This window comes from Rhopalosiphum padi, chromosome 4 (assembly GCF_020882245.1).
Source record: "Rhopalosiphum padi isolate XX-2018 chromosome 4, ASM2088224v1, whole genome shotgun sequence".
NCBI lineage: Eukaryota > Metazoa > Arthropoda > Insecta > Hemiptera > Aphididae > Rhopalosiphum > Rhopalosiphum padi.
The window spans coordinates 16,510,557-16,535,077 of NC_083600.1; the positions used below are offsets into that span (position 1 = coordinate 16,510,557).

General features: G+C 28.1%; 2 protein-coding genes across 2 annotated transcripts; one reads left to right on the forward strand and one right to left on the reverse strand.

Moving 5' to 3' along the window:
* Window positions 1–313: 313 nt before the first annotated feature.
* On the reverse strand, window positions 314–14,400 carry LOC132930874 (zinc finger SWIM domain-containing protein 8 homolog). The gene is made up of 22 exons (XM_060996972.1): window positions 13,626–14,400; window positions 7,238–7,653; window positions 6,919–7,092; window positions 6,700–6,836; window positions 6,424–6,619; window positions 6,121–6,354; window positions 5,802–6,056; window positions 5,535–5,680; window positions 5,319–5,467; window positions 4,783–5,255; window positions 4,529–4,699; window positions 3,980–4,299; window positions 3,698–3,900; window positions 3,481–3,625; window positions 2,930–3,416; window positions 2,730–2,858; window positions 2,342–2,665; window positions 2,105–2,227; window positions 1,847–2,030; window positions 1,553–1,718; window positions 1,300–1,449; window positions 314–1,223 (listed from the first exon to the last, which is right to left on the reverse strand). The coding sequence occupies exons 1-22, from the start codon at window positions 13,777–13,779 to the stop codon at window positions 1,163–1,165; spliced, it is 4,797 nt and encodes a 1,598-aa protein (XP_060852955.1). The 5' UTR covers window positions 13,780–14,400; the 3' UTR covers window positions 314–1,162.
* Window positions 14,401–14,540: 140 nt separating this feature from the next.
* LOC132930875 (translation initiation factor eIF-2B subunit gamma) lies at window positions 14,541–19,427 on the forward strand. The gene is made up of 8 exons (XM_060996973.1): window positions 14,541–15,166; window positions 15,962–16,116; window positions 16,256–16,424; window positions 16,851–17,046; window positions 17,129–17,423; window positions 17,485–17,711; window positions 18,328–18,431; window positions 19,282–19,427. Exons 1-8 carry the CDS (start codon window positions 15,007–15,009, stop codon window positions 19,332–19,334), a joined length of 1,359 nt encoding a protein of 452 aa, XP_060852956.1. The 5' UTR covers window positions 14,541–15,006; the 3' UTR covers window positions 19,335–19,427.
* Window positions 19,428–24,521: the final 5,094 nt, after the last annotated feature.

Genomic DNA, 24,521 nt, shown 5'->3' on the forward strand with positions numbered 1-24,521 from the left:
AAGTTTTAAAATCAAATAATTGAAAGCGTAATCAAAATGATGATATTAGTAATAAATATTGAGAGCACACATCATACTTTAATTTATATAACTAATACAATAAACCATGGCCCTAAATTTGATTATTAATAATTATGTAACCTAAATTCTTTAGTATTTTTATCCTAACAATAAGCACAAAAATACAAATTTTATTATACCAAATTATGTAAAAAATCATATTTGTTCATATATTTTATCTAAAATATTTCATTCCAGCATTTTAATTTTAAGTTACACACACCTATTAATGTTTATATTAAATAGACAAAAATTAAAACGCAAAAAAATGTATATATTTATATATATATATACTAAAATAATATAATTATTTATTTTAATAAAATGCACTAGTACTAAAAAATTGATTGAATAGATTAAGAGCGAATGTTTTTTTGACAAAATTAACTACGGCGATAGCAACACAGAAAATATATTACACAATTAGCTACGTTTGTGTTGCCACCAGTCGTGTAAATAGCCTAGAGATCTCATATATTATTTATGTAAGTAGTCCTGAATAAGGGAGGAATGAAAGGCAAACAAAAACGTTTCTTTGCAAATTAAATTACCTAAGTAAGTCTTTGTTTTTTTTTTTTTTTTTTAATTTAGTTTAAGCCTTAAACATAAGCTAGTCTAAGATGTTAATAATACTTGAACGTGTTGAGTACATAAAAAAACAGTCTTATTATAATATTTAGCTTATGCTTATACAGTGTATCGGACTTAATGCGCGCACAGTTAAATAAAACATAAGAAATTAAAATCAACATAATAATAATTAAAAATAAAAGAAAAAATGTAAGAAAAAGACAAATGTGAGTAAACGCAATATTAATGATAATAATATATAAATATAATTCACAAAAATTTGCTAGGTGAACAAAAAAAAAAAAAATTAAAAAAATTAACTAACACATTTGAAAAATTTGTTATTTTATAGGTTTAGGTCAACGCAGTACGAATATAGAAAATCATAGGAGATTTTCATTTGGTTTAAACTGTGTATAATTGTTTAAAAATAGTAAAATAAGAAAAATAAAAATCTAAAATCGCTATATGTTATCGTTGTTTAGGGCGAAACGTGGCCCTCGGAGAATATAACTACTTCAGAACACCAATGTCATGTAGTGGGTAGCATATTTGTTATCATTGTCCATAGTTCTTTTTTACATGATTTAGATCTAAAAGAGAAATAGAAAATTAGAAATTAAATGTAAAATTTTGTTTGTGTACCAAATCAATTTAAATATTGTTCACCTTCTAACAGACTGCAACCAGTCTTTAAACATGGTACCGCCTTCTGGTGTCATCGCAAATGCACCATAAGCAGAGTAGAGTATTCCGACATACTCTTCGTAATCTGCTGATGACAACTGATATAACTTTTGATGTAACAATTGAATATACCTATATTATATAAATAATAAATAGTTAATAACCAATCAGTTTGAAACAACAAATATAAACAATATTAATACAAAATAAATAATGATGTAATAATAACACGTACATAGAATGACACTTTTCTACCAAGGGACTCAAGGTCGGGCACATGGTAGGATTGGGATTAAAATGTCCCATGTACATAACAGCCTCCATTGCAACATCGTGTAGTGTGAAAGGATTCACTACACTATTGGTGACAGCCAAACAAAACTGTTGAGTGTAATTAGGTCCTAAAAAAATAATGAAATATAATAATTATATAAATTATATTTAATAAATAACAAATAATATATAAATAAAACATCAATATGTTTTTTTGTATGATGTGTCATAATTTAATTTGTAATGTAATATATACCTAGTTTCTTCGACAGACGCAATAACCATTGTATATCTTCTCTGAAAGGTGGATTTCTAGAGTATTTTGCTTGATTAGGTTCATGGACTCTTCTAGCCAATGTATCTAGAGCCAATAGCCCAACACGGTATGCTGATGTCAAATGATGAATTTGTCTGAAATTTGGTGGTGGACAATGGTTTGCCTACATGAATAAATTAAATTATAACAATTTTAGTGATTGTGTTGTGCTTTTTTTAAATCTAACTAAATGTATACTTGTGCTTGTTGCGGTGGGCTTCTAATTTGATTACTATTTTGATTGATTGGCTGAACAAAATATTGTGGTGGTCCTTGCTGAGGTTGACTTTGAGGATTTGCATTCTGATACTGCACAGGACTCTTAAATAGAAAAACAGTTTACTATTTAATTTACACAGAAGTCAATCCTTAAGTATTGTTTACAAATATTTTTTTGTTCATTAATTAATTTTACATGAAAAATTGTTTAATTACTTGTATATATGGGGAATAGTACTGAGAGTATTGGTTTGATGTAGGCGCAGATGGATATGGATAGTACATTACTGTATTGGGCTGTTGGGTATTGAGTGGTGGTGAATTTTGAGGCATTGATTGGTTAGGAAAGTATGATAATTGGTACAGATGAGCTGGAGATGTCTGTGGTGGCACCATCAACTGATGGGCATAAAGAGGAGGTGGTGGTTGCTGGGATGTGTCAACTGACATTGAATAGTTGGCTTGATAAACATAAGGGCATTTGAATTCCTCTCTGGGATCAACTTGTAACATGTAATTGTCCTCATCTGGATTGGAATTCTGCATGAATAAAAGACACATAAGTTGAAACAAACTTTTATTCGAGTAAATCAAAGACACTTACCCTCATATATAAGTCAAACCAGTGTTTTGCTACACTAAATAAAACTTCCGGAAAAACTCCTCCCCCTTTGGCTGCCATTTCTACAGTCAAACAAGCAATTTCCATCATGTGATCAGACTGTTCTTTACACTAAACAACAAAAATCAATGAACATGTATTAAAAATCTGAAACTCTTAGTAATGATAAAATGATATGTTACCTGTATTATAGCTCGTGTAATTTCATTTGGATTAAGAGCAACTGAATGTTTTAAACATGACAATGCTAATTGTGCTGCTGCCTCAACGGTATTACGTTCGTGGCTTCTAGACATTCTATCAGCAATATTTGCTATTTCGGTGGGAGTCAAATGACCATCCCATGTACCTAGTAAGAACAGTGTAGCTGGTGCACCTACTTCCATTGCATGATCAGCAATCCATGTAACCTGTGATGAATAATTACGACTTCGCCAGTTTGGTGTAACACGGTTGAGTAGTCCTAAAGAATATAAGGCCAATTGGAATGCACACATGTGTAGAGCACGATGTGGTTGGGTAGGTAATGGAGGCTGTGAAAATACTGTAGTTTGTATCGGTCCACCTACTTTGCTCAGAATGGTTTTACCCAATTCAAATAAGTAGTGAGCATTTGCTTCGGAAGCTTGGTTTGGTTGACTTGGATATAAACGTTTACTACTTTTATACCTAAAAAAAAGTTATTAAAATTAACAATATTAATTTATCAAAAAAATATAAATTAATAGTATACCTGTTATTGTCTTTTCTATGAGAAGACAATCCTATATTACAACTACTAGATGTTTGGGGTGGTATGGGATTTAATGTCATAACAGCTATGTTTGTATCTAACTCTCCAGGTACACTGGTCACATTTGGATTGTAACACTGTAATGCTAAAAATTCAAACAAAAAACCATTTTAATAGATCATTTTATGACTAATGATTTGGATAAATATGTACTAACGTTGATTATGAATATTGCTGTTTGCAACATTCTTCATAGCAATTAATGGTAAATTCCTAGGATCTCTTATTTGATACCAACAAGCATCCATTGCTGACTGTAAAAACGGATGAACTTCTCTATCTAATAGTTTATCCATAGCAAGAGCCAAACGTGTAGGATTATTTTTATAACGGATTAATATGTTTGTTGCCAAATCACCCCTAAAATAATATATTCATTTAATTTAGTTAAAATTGAAAACAATAATATATGAGAATAATTAAAAATACTTGCACACACCTTTGTCTGCGAATTCCTTCACAGAGTAATGGATGATCCGCTTCACTAATGTTGGCTTTCATACCAAGAGCAGCTACAGATGCTTCAAAACCTAAAGTTTCGTCAGCAATTTTATCTTGCATAGGTGACTGACACATTGCCAAGCACTCAAAGATTAATGAAGCCAGATTTAATGGCAATAATGATTCACCACGTGTTTTGTATTGTCCTTCACGCAAAAGTTTTGCTCTATTTTGGAGAATGCTCACTTGTTCCTTACCTAATGGCAACATGCGTTTTAAATGATTTAATATTTCTCCTTCTTGATGAGCCATTTTTACCTAAAAAATCATTTTTTACATCAGCTTTTTTTGTTTGTTCATTTTACATATTATATACTGTGGTATATGCATTTATAATGTACATATATTATTTAATACAGTGGATTCTGCCTATGCATGCACAAAAATGGATAAACTTCAAATAGAACAGTATAGCAATATAGCATACATTACAATAGATCAGTAAAAAATAGTAAATTTAAATCCTATTATTAATGAAAAATCTTACTTCTAAAGGTTTTGTGCTAGCCGGTAGTCTTGGCATCTCCAATCCGTACAAACCAATTTTAAATGCTTGTAAATAATATTCTTTTCTTTCGGCTAAAACGGAACACAAAAAATAACATTTTTGTAGAATTTCTGATGCCAATGTAGACAAATGATGACTGACTGGATTAATCTAAAATATAAAATAATAATAGATTAATTTATCAAGATAATGAGAAAATATTCCTATCAATTTTAATTATCTAGAGTACATACTTTTTTTCTTTTTCCTTTTATCATAGATGGTGGTATTTCAATAATAAAATTAGGTGGATTTTTTAAAAACTGGTCAACAAGTTTTACACAAAGTACACAAGCTTCATTTGTATGACCATAACCATACAACCCTTCTGCTCTTGCAAACATTGTTTCCCATTCTGCATCTAATTTAACCAATGGAGTAATAGGTGCAGCAGATGTTTTAGATGTTGATGGTATTTGATCATCAGATGTTTTCTTAACTGAGTCTGATGATGTTGATGCCAAATGTTTTGGATCATAATAGTAAAGGAAATTGTATTCATCTACATCTGGTGGAGGGGTAGTCTGAGAAGAAGTAGACTTTTGTGCAGCTGTTCGGTCGCCTTCATCACTACTCTGGCTTTCAGATGACGTGTTACATGTACTATTGATTTGGTGAGGAGTACTAGGTAGGGTACTGGATGAGGAACTTGTAGATGCATTAAAGTCTAAAATTAAACAAAAATAAATTATATATTTTGAAATTTAGAGTATAAAATAAAATTAATTACTTGTACAACTCGCCGATGCACTTAAAGACTCATTAGTTGAAAATTCCTCAGGACTAGTAACATTACTGCTTGCGTTTTCATCATCAGGTGGAGGTAATGATATATTTCTTGGCATATGTACCCAATAAACATTTGTCATTGCCCTATTTCTATAGTATTATAATTATTTATATATATCATAAAATTAGTATTATTTAAATTATACAATATACATACTCATTATTTGGCAAATGATTGCGAATCATAGGCATGTTAGATCTACTACGATATTCAGATCGATGTGTTCTATTTCCAAAGTGCAAATGTCGATTATTTCTTAAATCCAAGAAACATTCATCTAAACATATTTGAGTAGAATTTCCCTAAAACAATTATGAAGTTCCAAATAAGTAATATTTATTGTTGCAAGTAGTTTAAAAATAATAACTTCTTAAGAACATCAATATTAAATATATTTTGTGTATTTTTCTTTGTCAAACTTACTCTTGCAGATGAACTGCATTCATTCCAGTTTACATGGTCTCCAATAAAATGTGTAGCAGTTCCTGTTCGTTTAATGTGTACACAAGTACCATCATCACAACAGCAATTAGTCCCATAAGTAATTCCAGCTAATGGATAATCTCCCCAATCTAGATCACAAGCTTCACAAGCCGGTTTAAAACCCACAAAAATTTCTGTATCTTGGCGAAAATTATTTAGCGATTTTGTGTTAGACAAATTTCTGTGTTTCATCACCTACAATTTTAAATAAATAAATGTATTAAATAATATTGTTAAATTTTATAAATTGAATACATACTCTTGTGAATATTTTTTCTTGCCAATCTTTAAATTTAATTTTCAATGAAGTCTTGTGATCAGGCGAAATACTTGGATTTAAAGCGGCCAAGCGCCACAAAGTTACCATTTCGTCACAAAGTAAAGCACAAGCATGAGATGCTGTGTTGGTATTACCAGCGGGGCCAGTATGCTTAGTTCCTCCACTTCCTCCGCCATGTAAAGCAACTCTTGTGTTAAACCACCAAACCATAATCTATAAATAATAATTTAATATTGTTTAGAAAAAAAACAAATAATAATAACAGTCAATATTCATCCCTACTTGATCACATGCAATAGCTTCTTCTGTTAGCACTTCCAATAAATGTAGAGCATTTTCATCATTTCTACGAAACATTTCTCTTACAATTGATAGTAAATTCCATAAGCCTTCAGGTTCACGACCACGTAACGGACGCAATAGATTTGCCCATTCTGCAGTAGCAGGTGGTACAGATTGTGATAAAATGTTTACGTCACTATAAATAAAACTTAAATTAATTAATTCTGAAGTTTATTAAAATGAGAAAAAAAGTATATATAAAATGTTTAATATTACCTAATAACTAAGGGTGAAGGAACACAAAATTTGATCAAACTTTTTTTAATATTGTTGTGCAATGTTTTTTCATCTAAAAACCATGTTGTTTGTTCATTTACAGATGCACCTGCAGTTGGATCTGGTGCTCCACTCGTCTAAAATACAATAATAAACAGTAGGTAATAAAAATCTAAAATTTAGTATAATGTTTATTTTTTAAACTATCATAAATCTTACAGAATTAATAGCAGTTGGTTGTGAAGACAACAGTGAATCCAATAATCGTTGTGCAGCAGGTAATATCTGTTGAGGTAACTCACTTATCAGATATTGTGCAAATTTTTGTAATTGATCTCGTTCTAATCTGGAAAGGCTTTCACTAACAGGAGCTCTTAAACAAACTTGTTCAGACTAAATGCAAGAAATAAATAAAATATAAATATTTTAAATATATATACAAACATTGATGAAATTAACTACATCAGGTAGTATATTCAAAAAATATACCATATATATGATATATTATTTTTGCTTAAAGTAATAAAAAAATTCTTACACAATATATTCTATGTAAACAGACAGCAACAACATGAGAACACCAATATGACATAGGTTCACAAGTGCAATTACATGTTGTTATTTTCTTTCGGTCAAATGTAATTGCCACATTGAAGACACTGCGGCCGCCATGATGAACATTAGCACTCAAATGAAATCCTATTTGTACAGAGTCTTTAACTGCATTTGATGTGTACAAATTCTGACCACGTAAAAATTCGTCAGAGTTTGAGTTGGCCAGACATGAATACAAGCGAATGTCATCTTCGCTATCAGGAAAGCTCCAAAAGGCGATGCGGAGCTGAAGTTCTTCTGGTACAGGTGGAAATTCTTGTTCAACAAGTTCATAAGGTATGAATAGAGCGACACATTGAGCAGCTAATTCAACTAGTGCTTTAACTACTTTTTTAGGCTCTGGAAAATAAACATAAGTATGTTTATAATTAATGATCATCATTCATCAGTAATAAAATTAAAAACAGGAATTGTATTCTTAATTAAAATTAAATTAATTGATTAAGAAAAGAAAGAATTAAATGCTTTTATTTAAAATAACTAAAGCTATAGATAAATAATATATAATATACTATACATGATATTCAAGCTACAGAAACATGATTTCAATTATGGTGGAAGTATAATTATAGAGAAAATAAACTGGGTGTTGAAACATATAATAGGTAAAGAGCATTATGAATATTATCTGTGTTTATATATCTATTTTTTTACGATATTTTAACTTTTAAGCTAATATGAGTACCTAATATATTTAAAAATGCCCAAATAAATTCACTTAGAAATCCAAATATCAAAAAAATAACCTATGTACAAATACGAAGGTTCTACTAAACACAAATTGGGTATGATGTATGTTTATAATATTACAATCAAGACAACACGCATGATTGCTGAAAAACTAATTTTAAAATAAAGGCTAAACTTTAGTTCTCAACTAGACACTCGTATTTAAAAAAAAAAAACAATAAAATGGATAATTATTTATTATTTTAGTATAGTTAAAAATTATGATTAAATTGTTAATTGTTATTATAATTAGGTTCTCGATTCTTTTAATTTACAAAAATTAAATAAATACCAACTGATCTATTTTCAACTATTATAAATTTTAAATAAAGAATTGTGGGCAAAACCAATCAAATAATTTTCATTGTTTAACAGCTAGTAACTATATTTTCTAAGTAATTAAAATAATGTCCCCGTTCAAAATGAAAGTATTAATAATTTAAACAAACCTATGCCGTCAAGACATTTATCGATTTTTCAATACCTAACTCAAAGTTAAAAATTAAAAACTTGAGTATGCAGAGTACGTATTATCCCTACTCAAAAAATGCATTGATAGGCAGTGCGGCATTATTATTATTTACATTAGGAAATGCAAATAAAATTAATTTGAATTTCGTAATATTATAGTTAGGCCTAGAAATGGTGATGACGCAGCCGAGGTTATTTTTCATTAAATATTAACAAAAATGAAAGAAGTACACACACCATGTAGGTACGATATGTATTGATCCCCTCCACCAACTGTGCTCTACTGTTCAGATATAGCCAATGTGCAATGGGGCTAGCCACCAGGTAACTATTTAGAGAAATGGTGAGAGAGAAAATAATATGTCCCTCTGCCTCTGGAATTGTTTGGAATACATTTAATTATCAGGACGCCGTACACTCTAATACGAAAATGATTCCTATTTAATAATATATTTCAGATATTGGGGTGATAAGTGATAAAATATATTCCAATCATTTTAAATAATTTAATATTTTATATTATTATATATGTTATAAATTTATAATAATATTAATAATATATAATGAGAGTTTAGTAACGATAAAATCATTATTACTTCTTATAATAACTATTTTATGGATGCCCACATATTTTTGCTATTTTACTACAATTATTGGAATATAAGTAATAACTAATAACTATAATCTCATTCTTTTAGGTATGGGCCACAAACATATTTTTGTTACGCGGGCCGCAATAAAGTAATTAAAATGCCAAGGAGCAAAAGGTGTTTCAAAAAAGATAAAAATAAACTTTTAATAATAATAGGAAGTTGAGAAAAGTTTAATTGTTAGTACATTTTATACCATAATGGTGTACAATTATTTCCAGTTATTTATTTTATAGCGAATACCTTTAAGATTACCTACCAGATTTTCACCTGGATACGATGTGACAACGAATGAAATACCTTTCCGAAAAAAAATCAATCATGCTTTTCATACACTTTTATAACTCATACTGCGTATCCAACATAGTCCTATTTCCCTTCGACATGGAATTTATCTGTAATTAATACGTAAACCCAAGAATTAAAAAAACGAAGCTTCCTCATTCAGACCAATAAATTACCATGCTAGTACTAACTGGATGACTAATTGAACAAACTACCTCTCAATCCATCAGATTCACCAAATTACCGATAAAATAGCCTCCTTGTTCGAAAACAAAAATAATTTCCGGGATGTATTCTTTCACGTTTTTCAAGCTTTTGACCGTATATCACACTAACCTGCTCTTTAAATTAACAAAGTTCTTTCCAGTTCTACTACTGTTAATTCAATATAACCTTCTAAACCATATATGTTTTGTCCCTCACGGCGATTTCTTATCAACTCGGTTCCAAATTCAAGCAGGAGTACCAAGGTATAATAAGTAGTAAATACTAATATTTACATTTCACACTTAAAAATCGAAACAATTTCTATCGTAACTAATAATTATTACACAAAATTCAATAAAATATGAAACAATCACACATATCCACTAGCGAATAGTCTGATAGCCAATGAATCCATAACCCTTGACACCTCTCCCTTACAAACTAATTAATAAGACAGTGAAATTGTAATATTTTTAAAACTGACTTCTAAATAAAAAATTCAGTATATTCTAAAAAAAAAAAAATTTGAGATTTTTTTAATAAAAAAAGTAATATTAATTACATAGGAAATAAAATAAAACAAAAAAAAAATTTTAATATATTATCTAAAATTTAGATTCTAAATAAATAAGACCCTAATTTAACACTAAATTTTTCATAGAATATATTTGGAGCACCTATCTAATAATAAAATCTAGTTCTACCTGTAATAAAATAATACAACTAAAACTTTATTGAATATTTTAGATATTAAATTATATTTTTTAACATTTATATATGTGGACATGTTATCTCAGTGTTGGGCATTTTTATTTCTATTATAATTATACCTAATTATAATAGAAATAATAGAATAAATAAATAAAACAAATGTGTGATTATCGATTGACTCATTTTGTATCATTATATTTATAAGAACTACAAATTTGAAAAAATATGTGCTCCAGATTATCAATAGCCAGATGCTGAATTTATATCATCTATAATAATTGCACATAAAATAAAAATGAAAATAAAATGTTTCTTATTAATAAAATGTCTAAAATTACAAGACAATTTTGTAAGTAGTCAGGACTCAGGATAGGTCTTCAAAACCAGTGTTCCTCAAACTATAGGTCGAGTCAATTTTTAATGGGTTATTAGAATTTTTTTTAACTTTAGAGATTCTAAGATATTTATGTTATTGTAAACTGTATAAACATTAGCTATATAAATTATTAGGTACTGTTATCAACCACAGCAGGGAAACAAAGGCACATTTTGTATACGCCTCATTATTAAAAATACATTTGTAAAATTATATTAATTATTAACTATAAGCTTTATAGTATAAAGTAATAAACAAATTTTGATTATTTAGGACTACTTATTGATCCAGTGAAAGTGAAACCATGTAGGTCACAATAGATTTTCGGGGGAACATTTTGGTCATGGTCCTAAGAAGATTGAAATCCACTATTCAAAACAATGGCCAAAATATAATTTTATAAGTTATATGTTCCATTTAACCATTGATTATAAATAAGGATTTTATAATTTATAATCAATGATAATAGTTAATAAATAAATAATAAGATTAATAATATAAATTAAGAAACAAAATAACCAAAAGTTTTAGAAAAAATATTTTCTTAATTTGAGAAATTTCATAACTGCATAAATTAATTAGGTCACAAATGCAAATCAGAGTTCACTTATCTCATTAATACAAATATTATTTGTTATTATTTGTTTTTTTTATTAATATTAATATTATTTTAATCATTTAAAAAAAATTAACTAATTAGTTGGTTTTTATGTGTGGTTTAGAATTTTTAAAAGATCAATAGGACCAATAGGTACAATATTTTCAACTACCTACAGATTATACAAGAAAAGATTTTAATTCTCTAGAACTTGAAAAACCATATTTAAATTGCAAGTATTCTCATTATGTATACTAGAACCATAGAAAACAGTAACTAAGTCATTAATTGGTAGGTACTAAATAAAATATACCTATAAAAACTATTACACATTTTTTCTTTTCTAACAATAATTATTGAATATCTCATGCATTATTTAATATTTATCATGTACCAATATATTATTATATATTTTATAATTACCTAATATTCCAACAAATTTTTTTAGAAAAATTTACAATTTGAATAACTTTTGGAAATGAAATAATTATAAAAGTTAAGTTACAAATAAATAATTACAACATTTATTAAACTAAGTACTCGCTAAATAGCCAAAGCTTTGGAAGTTCAATATCTTTAAACTTACTACATCAACATGTAATAATTAATAATAATATAATAAATTGTATAAAAGGTAGACAAAGTAAAGGTATAGACCTGGGGTCGGTAACTGGCGGACAGCGGAAGGCAAAACTTTGGACCCTGTCAACACATTGTACTTACTTCATTATATATAAAGATTTGAAAAAGATTTTTTCACTGGACCTTATTGATTTATTATTTTAATCTTTAGGACTCCAATAAAAATTACTTGCCGACCTCTGGTATAAACACTGTTATAAAATATTGGAACCCTATTTATTTTTATAGTGAAAACTTTAAAATTTAATGATAAATAATATAGTTAAACTTTCAAATAGTAACTTATAATTATTTTACTTGGAATTTTAAATTATAATTTTTAGAGAATATTTTTCTGAAAACTAATGTCCCTATCTTAATTCTGATATTAATTATAATACCTATATTGATGAAAAGAGGGCAATCTAAATTAGAAATAAATGAGGTCTCCCTAATTTTTTGGGATCAAACCTAAAACTATTATAAAATAATTATTAAATTATTTAATATCAGACTTAAATACCAACATATCAAATAAAAACTATTTTTTCCTGTTTAGCCGACAGCAGAGGAGGCTCTGTGTAAACAATAATATTTCTATAATGCCAGATTATTGATATATACAGATACTAGAAAAATAGAGTAATACATACAACATAAATAATATAAATGGCACGTTAGGCGATTACAGATTGTACTGTATCACATTAAATAAAAACCAGCTTATGCAATTTTTTTGTAAAATTGGCTTTCAATCTATACTATGATATAGGTTAAATTCTATTTCTACAGTTTAAAGTACAAACATTAGTTTTTCATAACTGCCCATACTATTTATATTTTTTAAATTTAATCGTTTTAAATAACAAAAATATCATTTGAATACATACTATACCATTATGAGAGAAAACATGTTACAGCACCATAAAAAACAGTTCTTCAGAGCATTCCTACGACCCTACAAGACACCCTACCACAGATATAAGTTCCACTGTATCATGTTTTCTCATTGAACACAATATAGAAATTGCTTATATCAGAGCTTATATTATAGCAATTAAGAGGTCACTACACTCATATACAATGTTTTATCAAAAAAATGTATAATATGGCACATATAAACATGTTGAAGAATTCATTTAACATTTAACTCATTTATACTAAACATTACAGTGGATTTACTTATTATCAACTTTAAAAATAAGAACATTACCTAGAGAATCCTGTATGTTTATTTTATTATATTTTTATTTAAAAGTGATTTATTAACATTTTAAAATCCATAAATTCCTAAGAATTTTAAAATGTTCATAACTTGCTAAAAATCTATAAAATTCACCAGATAACATTATTACCTTAAAATTAGATAATAGGTAAATTTACTGTAATATTGATTGCAAAGCAATTAAAGGTATTTAAATTGTAGTACTTGGTTCTATTAATATACTTATTGAAACTACCAATTGGAATTTTTTTTAAACTAATTTCTCATAAATAAATCAATACAAATTCAACTAAACCAGAATATTGATCAAATAAGTAAATAAATAGATACACAATAAAGATAACTGGTAGTCAAATAACCTTTTCAATAATAAAATAAATGACCAACTAGTATATCTATTTAAAATACAAAATAATTAATTTTAAAGTGTGTACTAACCGTCTTCGGCGTTCTGTTCTGTCGGTTTCCTCCATCCTCTCCAGTTTATGCATGCAGATTCAGGTTCGCTGCTCCATGTACACAGGGAATCTTCTTCAAACCGGTCAGAGTCCTCAAATGAATAACGGTCGTTTTCGTGCCATAAAGCCAGCATATTATCGTCAATCAGTGGTCGACCCCCATCGTGGTGGACGTTGCCGGAACGTCTGGGCAATACGGGATGCGCCAGTTTGAATGGGTAGTGCGTACTGCGCTTTCAGAAACACAAAAGGATGCACACCGATTCGACTTTCCTAGGTGCAGACAGTGCTGTGCACTGTGGGAGAGTGTGATGTGAGTGAATGAGACTATAAGAGTGTATGTGTGTGTGTATGTACTATGCAGTAGGCCTATGCAGGCTAACGCATCGTAGTCTTTTTCTCGGTCAGGAACGATAACAACCTTGAACCCTTGGAACTAGAGGTTTTTGACCCCGATCACCCTGCGACGACAATCATGACAGTGGTGGTGGCGGCGGCGGCGGCGGCGATGACGACGTCGACGAACGATGAGCGACGGACCGCTGGCTGTCTGTTCGGAGCGTCCCTAGACGGCACAAGACGATTATCACGAACGCTTGGGATCCATTTAGTATTTTAGCTGTCCTTTGTTATCGGTCAGAGGAGTTGTAATAAGTAGGTACAAAGGGGCAAAAAACCTACTATATACCAAACAATAATAAAAATAATGGATATCGGATATCTATGGAGGTCGGAGGTGGAACTGGTACTTGGTAGGGCTTTCTCTCTTCCCTAGTCAGACCACTACTACAAGTCTATTGTTCCCGAAAGGTGCAATTGTGTGCAGTGTTGCCGGCCACCCGGTTATTTCTTCCCGCGCCATACCGTAGAACATAAATTGTGTTCTACGCTTGCTGGACCGTATGGAGAACGCACAAATCGCGTTTCCACTTTCCAGTCCCGTGGCCGCACTGGCCGCTGCTGAGGTGACTGACTGATGGCTGGATCGTGGATCGGAACCGTTGTCCAGTACGCCAGTCATAGATAAGTATATATATATTCCAGTCGTCAGCTGCTGACTGCTTCTTTTCGCTCACGTCTCGTAGCGCTATAATTTACCCCGTGCGTCGTTCCCTTTGCGGCTGATAACAGTTATCATCTCAGTGTGCGTTGTATATTATCAGTTTATCATACATTCTCGGTGGTGGGCCGACGATCAGACGAGTTCGATTCGCTAGCGTTTTGCGAGTTTCGATATTGACATTTGACATATCGCGCGGCTTTTATAACTTCATCTTCATCGATTAGTGAATTGTTTAAACTGGGACTAACCTCCGACTGTATAGAACCCTCTTTTTTACAGTAGCCGATTGCTATTCATTATGCAAAATTGGTTGGAATTCCAAGCGGTCGTCATGGCCGCCGGAAAAGGATCTCGAATACCCGAGATGACTGCTACAAAACCAAAGTGTCTGTTGCCAGTCGGAAACAAGCCAATGATATACTATCCGCTCAAATTGCTCGAAAACGCTGGGTTCAGAGGTGAGAAGATGGTATTGTAGCCTGTAGGCTATTGTGTGTATACATTACATGTTGACTAAACCTGTTTATAAAAAGAATATTTTACAATCTCATAATATTATTGTAAACTGAGTATCTATGTCCACATTTTTATAAATTTACTTTCACATTATAACTTTAAGAGCAATAATATAATAATAACATATTTTATTAAAATAATAATCAATTGAGTTGTAATAAATAAATTGATATTGGTATGTAATTGTATGCACTAATATAAAGTTAAAGCTATTCAATTACTAGTTATAGGTATTCAAAGAAAATGCTAAATCCTGACATAAGGAATAATAATAATATACCTATTAACTCAATACTTTAAGTTGTTAAGTAAATAAAATCTTGTAATTACTCATCATGCAATTCCCTAAAACCATTTTTTAAAGAATTTTAAGATTGTTACTTATGCCCCAGCAGTTCAGGAATGTGATAAACACCATTTGTTCTCAAATTTACATTGTAAATAAATTATTTATTATTTTTAATTAAATCTAATTTATTTAACCATTGTTTAGTGTGATTCAACAGGTTTATTTACACACATTTATAGGTCTTGTAAATATGACTATATGAGAATAATTTTTATTTATTAGAAGTTATATTATTATTATGCATACACACTGGATATATTATTTTCTCAAGTATTGAGCTGTCATAAAAATAATATACCTAAGATATGATTTAATCAATATAAATTGTCTATCTACCTATCTGTTTAGATTATTAAGAGTCATATCATGTTTTGTTATCATGTTTTAGATACAAAAATAATAGTAGCAGATAACTATGCTAGTGATATACAAGAAGAAGTAGATCAACTTGGTTTTGAAATTAATTTGAGTTTTGTTCCGATTCCATCTGATGAAGATTGGGGTACAGCTGATTCTCTCCGACATATCTCTGATAATATCTTAGTAATTTATTATTAATATAAATAAATTAGTAAATGTTTGCATTATCATTGATTATAAATAGTATTATTTATAATCAATGGTATTATGTATTAATTAATAATTATTTGCTATATTAAATATATATTTGTTTATTTTTTAGACTGATGTAATCGTTCTTAGTTGTGATTTAATAACTGATATTGATTTACACCAAGTTTTAAATATCTACAGAAATAATAATGCATCATTAGTGTCTTTGTATTTTTCACCATTACGGGATGAACAATGTGTTTTTACTGTACCTGGACCTAAATCAAAGAATAAATTTGGTAAAGTCATAATTCATTATATATTTTTTTTTATTTTATTCTAACTAATCTTTGTTTAATTTTATATTTCTTCAAAATTGTATTATATATATATATATATATCTCATTATTTATTTTCATGTAGTCAACTTATAATTTAATTTTTTATTTCAAAATAATTAAATTTTGATGTGCATATTAAAGACATTTTTTCAATTTCAAGAAATGTGTAACTTTAATTAAATTATTATAATTAAGTATTAACAAGCCATTAGATTGATATAACATCAAAAAAAAACATTATAATAAAAATAATTATACAATTTTTATTTTCAAAAAATTAATAAATTACAACAATAAAACACCAATTTAATTGGTGTTTAATTTGTATTTTTATTATTTTTCAAATTAATATTCTAAATTTACAATTAATTTTAAATGTTATAGAAAAGGATATTATTGGATATGATTCAAAAACATCTAGACTTTTATTAATGGCTTCCGCTTCAGATTATGAAGAAACTATGCCAATTAGTAGTGCATTACTAAATAAGTGTTCGAATTTGACTCTTTGCTCAAAATTATTAGATTCCCATATGTATATTATGAAACGTTGGCTAGTTAACTATCTCGTTAAAGATATGTAAGTTAAATTTGTATTTATTATATTTATTTCACTTATGTGAATGCAATTGCTAATTACAATTGTTAATTATTTATTTTAGTAATATTTCAACTCTTAAAGGAGAGCTACTTCCATTTGTGGTGAAAAAACAATTATCAAAACATAGTAAAAATATTGAACCAAATGAAAAGTGTATTGAAGATGAAGAAGATGAAAAACCTGATATATTCAACATATCAAAAGAATCTGATATTGAAACTAATATTCGTTCAATGTCTTGTTTTGGTAATATATCTAACGTTGAAGAGATAATTAAATGTTATGCTTGTGTGATTGATTCAAATATTGGAATACGTGCAAACACTTTGTATGATTATTGTAGAATCAATAAAATTGTAAGTAATTAGTAAAAATAACTTTATTAATTGTTCATAAATTTCTCATTTATTTTTGTAGATTCACAAGTTAAAAATAAATTTAGGGGATGAAAAAGATAAAATTTCACCCGAAGCTGAAATTTTATCAAATCAATTTGACAAGGAAACTTGTTTTGTTGGACCTAATACTAAAATAATGGAGAAAACATCCATTAAAAGTAGTACTATTGGTTCAAGGTGCACAATTAATTCAAAAACAAGAATAACTGATTGTATTTTAATGAATGGTGTTACTATTGAAGAGAGGTAATTTAATTTCTCAATAATGTCAGATTGTTCCCAAAAGTTAATAATAGCAGATAGTTCTGTAGTTTTTTTATACAGTAGAAACTAGACTCACCATCAACGTCAAGACTGCAGTTGTTTGGTTGTTGATCAAATTGATGGTTGAGTGTTTATACTATTTATTTATTAGAATTTCATATAATTTACTTGAAAATATGTTAACATTAATTATTTTACTGTTAACCTCAAAGATTAAAATACAATTTTTTTTATAGTCCCTACAAAAACTAAAATTATTTGCTATAATGACTTCTCGTAATGAGCTGATATTATAAATTATTATCATATTACACATGATAGTATACTCTGTCTTATTAAGTTATTAAATTTTATCTTGTATTATCAGATTAAGGCTTGACAATATTTTTGTTGTTAGCTTTTTTCGTTTCTGATAATCATTTAAATGGAAATTACCTAAGAGCAGTTGTTGTATTAAATTAGTGTTAGCCTTGTTTTTGCCTCTTGTCAAACAAGCATAGAGGATACATATTACATAATATTTATTATATATTAACCAGAACTTTTACAATTGTAAAACAATATGCAATTAAATTATGAAAAATGTTGGAATTTTCAGATGTGTACTTCACAATTGTATAGTATGTCATGATGCTGTAATCAGTGCTGGCTGTGAACTTAAAGACTGTTTGATAAGCGGTAATTTTAAGGTCCCATCTGGAGGTAACTATTTACTTGTTAGATATCTAATAGTTAACAAATAATGATAATTTATAATAATTGTACTCTATCTATATGAGAAAAACCCTAAAAAATTAATCAACCTTATAAAGGTGTGTATTATGCCTACTGTCTTAAAATTAATGGAAGAAAACTCTGTATTAATAGCTGTCCAAGTAACAACATAATTAAAATGAGTCGGGAGAGAGGAAGCTGTTTAGATCTCTTTTTTGGTGTGTGGTGATTCATTGATGCACAACTTGGATCCTTTATAATGTACAATAGAATAACCCTTTAGTTTTTTAAAGAAACATTGTGATGTCAATTTTTACCCATTGCATTGATGTAAATACACAGAATGGAGGGCCAAAAATATTGGGCAGATAAAGATCAAAAACCCAATATAATAGTGATAGTAAATTACATTAAAAGAAAGAAATTCTTTTTTTGCTAGCCACTTGAGGCAAAAATAAAGCGTGTTTATATGTAAAATACAAGTTATTATACTATAAAGTAAAAGACCGATAAGATGTCAAAGGTTAAAATGGAAACTCCCGGTTACAAAAGACTTTAAACTGGTTGTTCTGGATAAAGATATCATTTAAACAGTAATGATAATAATTACTAATGCCTATGATATCATAATTATTTATTAGTTGTTTGAAGGTGCTTAATATTAATTATACTTATTATTAAATGTTTTAATTCATTAAAATAAAATACTCTTGCCTGTATGTGCTTTGATATTCATACTCAAATTTTATGAATTGTGATTAAATTCATATAAATTGAACTATTAAACCAAAAAATCATTTAATTTTAAAAATAATTTATTATTATTTTTGTGTTTTAGGAAAGCATTATAATGAAGTACTCACTGCTATGGAGAGACTGATGGAAATATGAAATATATGGAGTAAATTCTCTTAATGCTTATTTTATGATATTGTATAATATACATGTTTTCCTGTATAATATAAATATGTTTTGTAAACATAATGTTTATTTATTATTATTGACTTTCTAGGATGTGCAATAAAAATAAAAGTATTATGTATAAATATTAAATAGTCATCATATTGACATTTTACTTATAAGTTATATCACACTATTCTTAATTTTAATAAAATTGTGCTTAACACTTGACAGTGTTACAGAATTCTGCTAAATCAAAATTTACAAAAGAGTATTACATTTTTTTCATACACAAATAAGTCATATTAATTATTTTAAATAATCTTAATACATCAATAAAAAATCAAATGTTTCACAACAGTTACAATACTGACTCAGACTTGTCTATAGTAATGCTAAAACAATAAAGCTACCAGTGGCAGATCTAGTTTTTTTATATGGTGGGTGCTATTATATTAATAATAATAGTCCTAAAGTACTTATTATGTACAGTTTGGGAAAAAAAAATTAATAATTTGGTACTTAAACATATATAAAGCAATATAAAAATTGTAAACAATTTAACATATAATACTTTTTTAAATTGGTGAATTATTAGTAATTTTTAATAGGGGGTGGTTCAGCTCCCAAGCACACCCCCTCCTCTCCCTAAATCCGCCACTGAAGGCTACTATCTTCTTTCTATTAGTTAACAGTGATTTACTGTTATAATATAATAAATAATCTAAAACAAATTAAAATTTCAAATATCTGAAATATCATAATAGGGTCAACATATTTTGAGATATTTTATGAAATGTTCAAGTCCGTTTTTTACCGTAGTATCAACTAGATCCAATTTTCTTTCTGAAACTACCATTGAAACTTAAGATAAAAGCATTGTTATATGATATACTATATAGTTTATAATAACTTTAAAATGTGATAACACAACAATTTAACCAGGCGGTCACCAATAAATATTTTAGAGTCGCCAATTCATGTAAAATGTAACAATAAAAAAAAATCATTTCACTTTAGAATTTCTAATCAACAACAGAAAAATAGACATTAAATTTAAAAAATATTCAAATTTATAATATAATATAACCTTTTTTTTTTTTTGTTAAATTCATACACAAATAAATACAATAATAATAATGAGTATGATAGTATAATAGTTTGTAACCACTTTTTAATGCTTACATTACCAAAGGGTCATTAGACATTTTAATGACATTATAAGGGGTCGCAGACTCAAAAAAGGTTACCGGGCTACGTCTTAACACAAAAATTAAAAAACCTTATTTAAAGATCAAGTTATTCATCATTCTGATCTCAAAATCCAAAATAAAGGTATGTACATTAACTGGTACTGGTACATTTAGTTGAGGGCAACTGAAGCATTTTGCTCTAGCTAGTTTGGGGGATTTGGTATAAAAAAAAGGTACTTTTACGCCCGGAGATACACATTAAGAGTAAAAAAATAATCTTAGATAAAAGTATACCAAAAATTTAATTTTTGTTCATAAAGAAAAACATTTATTATACAATTTATTGTTTATATATTTTAATTCACATACATTTTTGTCATTTTGTATAATAATTTTAGAACAATATAAGTAAATAAACGTTATGTCCCTTAATATCATCGTGAAAAATGGTTTTGGATTTATATGTAATTACCATCGTTATTTTTCGTTCAAATACGAAATTTTGTATAAGTGCCTTTGTTTTTCTAATAATTTTATATATTAAGAATTAAGATATAAGAAGAATTTATTTAAGATGTTGTATTAAATATTCAAAAATGTTGAGCCATCAAATATTTTTTTTATTAACATTAATAGAAAAAAAAACGAAATTCCATATACCTATTTAGCTCAAAAAGTATCAAAATATTATCTACGATAATTTGTTTTCGAATTATCACAAAAAATCAAAAATTGTATACGGGTAACGGGTGAATACCTATTCAATGTTTTTAAAATTTGAACTTCAAACGAACTTTGTATTTCATTTGAACATTTTAAGTATAAATAGAAAATTTTTTATGATTTTCTAAGTATAAACTAATTAAATTTGTACATTTTTGATTAATTTTGTCAAAATTCTAATTTTAAAAGCTTATAAAACTAAAAATATAGGTACTATACATTTTTTATTGGGAAATGAATCGTTAAGAGCCTTGTAATATGTTTTCAAGAATTTTTTGCCCATTTGTAAATGTTATATCAGCACTTATAAAAAAAAAAAACTTTATCCTATAACGGCTATAACCTGATGATATCCAAATAATACATTAATACCTACATTATTTTCACTTACCATACTTTTCACTTATTATTTTCCATATTATGCCATTAATTACTAATTCGGGAAATAAGTTTCCTGCTTATTGTTCTATCAAGCCAATAATATCACCATTACTAAATAAAATTCGTTGGTACTCGGTAGACGAATATCTAGCGTTCTCTTGTTCTCTATACTATTTAATATTTTTAATAAATACATAAACTAAAATACATAATAATTAATTATAATTTCGGGGGCAGGGGTGAATCCCTAAACCCTCCCTGTATACGGGCTTGCTATGCTGATGGTCTGTTGCTCATATAGCTGATAACTATTATGCCAAATGGCCCAGCTGAATAAATAAGATTTCCGATTGCAAATTTGCGCGGTGGCAGCGTTGATGCCCTAGCTGGGTCCAGAATTAGTGAACTCTAGATCTTCTTATGATCACACTTGTATAGTGTATAGGCAATCAACCTACGTTTATGTAGGCGTCTGCCGAATCCTTCATTGACATAACTTTCGTTTCTCTGGCGTTGCGGAGTATAAGATATCAAATTGACAGATTATGCTATAAATGTGGACTAGCAAGCAGAGGCGGATTTATCTTTTTTTACGGCTATAGGCACCAACAACTTACTGCTCCTATAATAGGTGATGAATAAGTTACAATACTCCCTCCAAAATACCTACTCTAAATATTAAATATATAGACAATAGTAGACAGTAGTGTATTGTCAGAATTGCTATGCTGTTTCTTACCAACGTGTTAAATATAGTATTATCAAAAACTGTTTTCTATATACATAGTATATTTATGAGTTATGACTATAAATTAAAATAAATCAAAATACCTAGATAGGTATACTGTATACTATATACGATATACAAAAATATAAAAAAATAAAAAATTATTAATTATTTTTCGTAAATATAAAATAATTAATTTTCCAATTTTTTTTATAAGTTTGATGTTTTTTAATAAAACACTACAAAATTCGACGCCCCGGCCCCGCCTCATTTTGCCGCACTAGGCAGCTGCCTATAGTGCTTAATGGGAAATTCGCCTCTGCTAGCAAGTCTACATTTTGAACGTAACGCTCTATCTATAACATAAATCATTAAATAATATAATGTATATAATATACATATTAAATAGGTACACGAAACATGTAGACTACTGGTAACTAGTTAAGTTTATTTAATTTTGATAATTAGAGCGTTGTAGATACAAGGCACAAGTCATTAAAATTATATATATGTTACACATTTTTATGCAGAATTAATAAAAACTATCCGCTGTTTAATGCAATATGTATCATCTAGGTAGGTACCAATAGTATTTTTTTAATTTGACCTTATATATATGTGTTATTAATTATTGTAAAAGTAGAATTTATAACAGAATTAAGACTATGAAATTTTAGAAAACAACCAAACATCAACACACAATATTGCTTATTTATTATAAAAGTAATTTGTTTCATTCACATTTTTAAAATAAAACGTTATAATGGTTTATACTCTCAGTATTGCTTATATTTAAAATAAATATGAGTATATTATGTTAGTGTTATTATCTATTTAATAACAAATACATATATTAAATGTTTGTACTAATGTACTATGTACTAATAAGATCTAGGGTTAAGACTTAAGAGGACGTATCAACTGCATGTGTTGTCTCCGTCTTACACACGTATACGACATAGTAAATTTTCGTTCACCAGCTTAAATAGTGTGCTTTTAGTTTTAATATTAGAGTGAATTGACCTATTATCAAACTTTTAGGTAAGAATATTATCTGTGTTCTCTTGTTGGCTTTTTACGATATTTTAATTTTTAGGTGAGTTATGAGTATGAAATTATTAAATATTTGAAAATGATCATAATTTACTTAAAAATTAAAATATCGTAAAAAGCCAACGAGAGAACACAAATAATGTACTTACCTAAAAGTTTGATAATGGGTCAATTTACACTAATATTAAAACTAAAAGCACACTATTGAAACTGGTGAACGAAAATTTACTACGTCGTATACGTGTAATCTTATTCTTTTATAGTGCCTTCATTTAAAGTTTGATTTTTATTATTTTTCTATATGCTTATATTTTGAGCCAAATTTTTGTGGCATAAAAAGCCCCAGTCCGCCACGCACGACGCACCACAAAATGAGGGCCTCCACATAAAGTGATTTTTTTTTTACATCTAATCATCCAAATACAAAAACAAAACACAATACTAATATTAATTTAATCATTTTTCAATAAAAATGTACAATCATTGGTATAAAAGCGAGACAACAAATAAAAATGTATAACCGACTGCAGTTAGGAACTTGTGATAAACTTAGTTAGATTTATCTCAAATGCTTGAAAACTGTGCAACAACGAAATCTCGAAAAATATTAATATAATTAAATAAAACTATATATTTTTATTGTTATTTGTATTAATTATTTTAACCAAACTTTTGATTAGACTTTTTTTGCAATACATTTTAATATACCATACGTGGAATTGAAAAATAATAGCTATTACTATAATGGTCGAAATGTCGAATGATAGGCCTCTACATTTCTAAATCCAGCCTGCTTGTATTTCAATTGTATTTAGGATTATATAATTAAGCATTCAAGAAGAATACAAATGGCGATACTAATTAATTTTTTTTCAAATGAAAATTACCATTGTGTATTAATTTTTAAGCAAATACAATTTTTCCTAAAATGTATTGTTATATTAGAATTTAAATCAAAATTCAAACTACTTATAAATAGATTCTGTTATTAAACATGAAACTTCATGTAAGTACTAACTATACTAAGGATAATATTCCAACAGCTTACTTATAAGGCTATAATTAATAATAAGTAATAAACTAATAAAGTAATAACTGCAG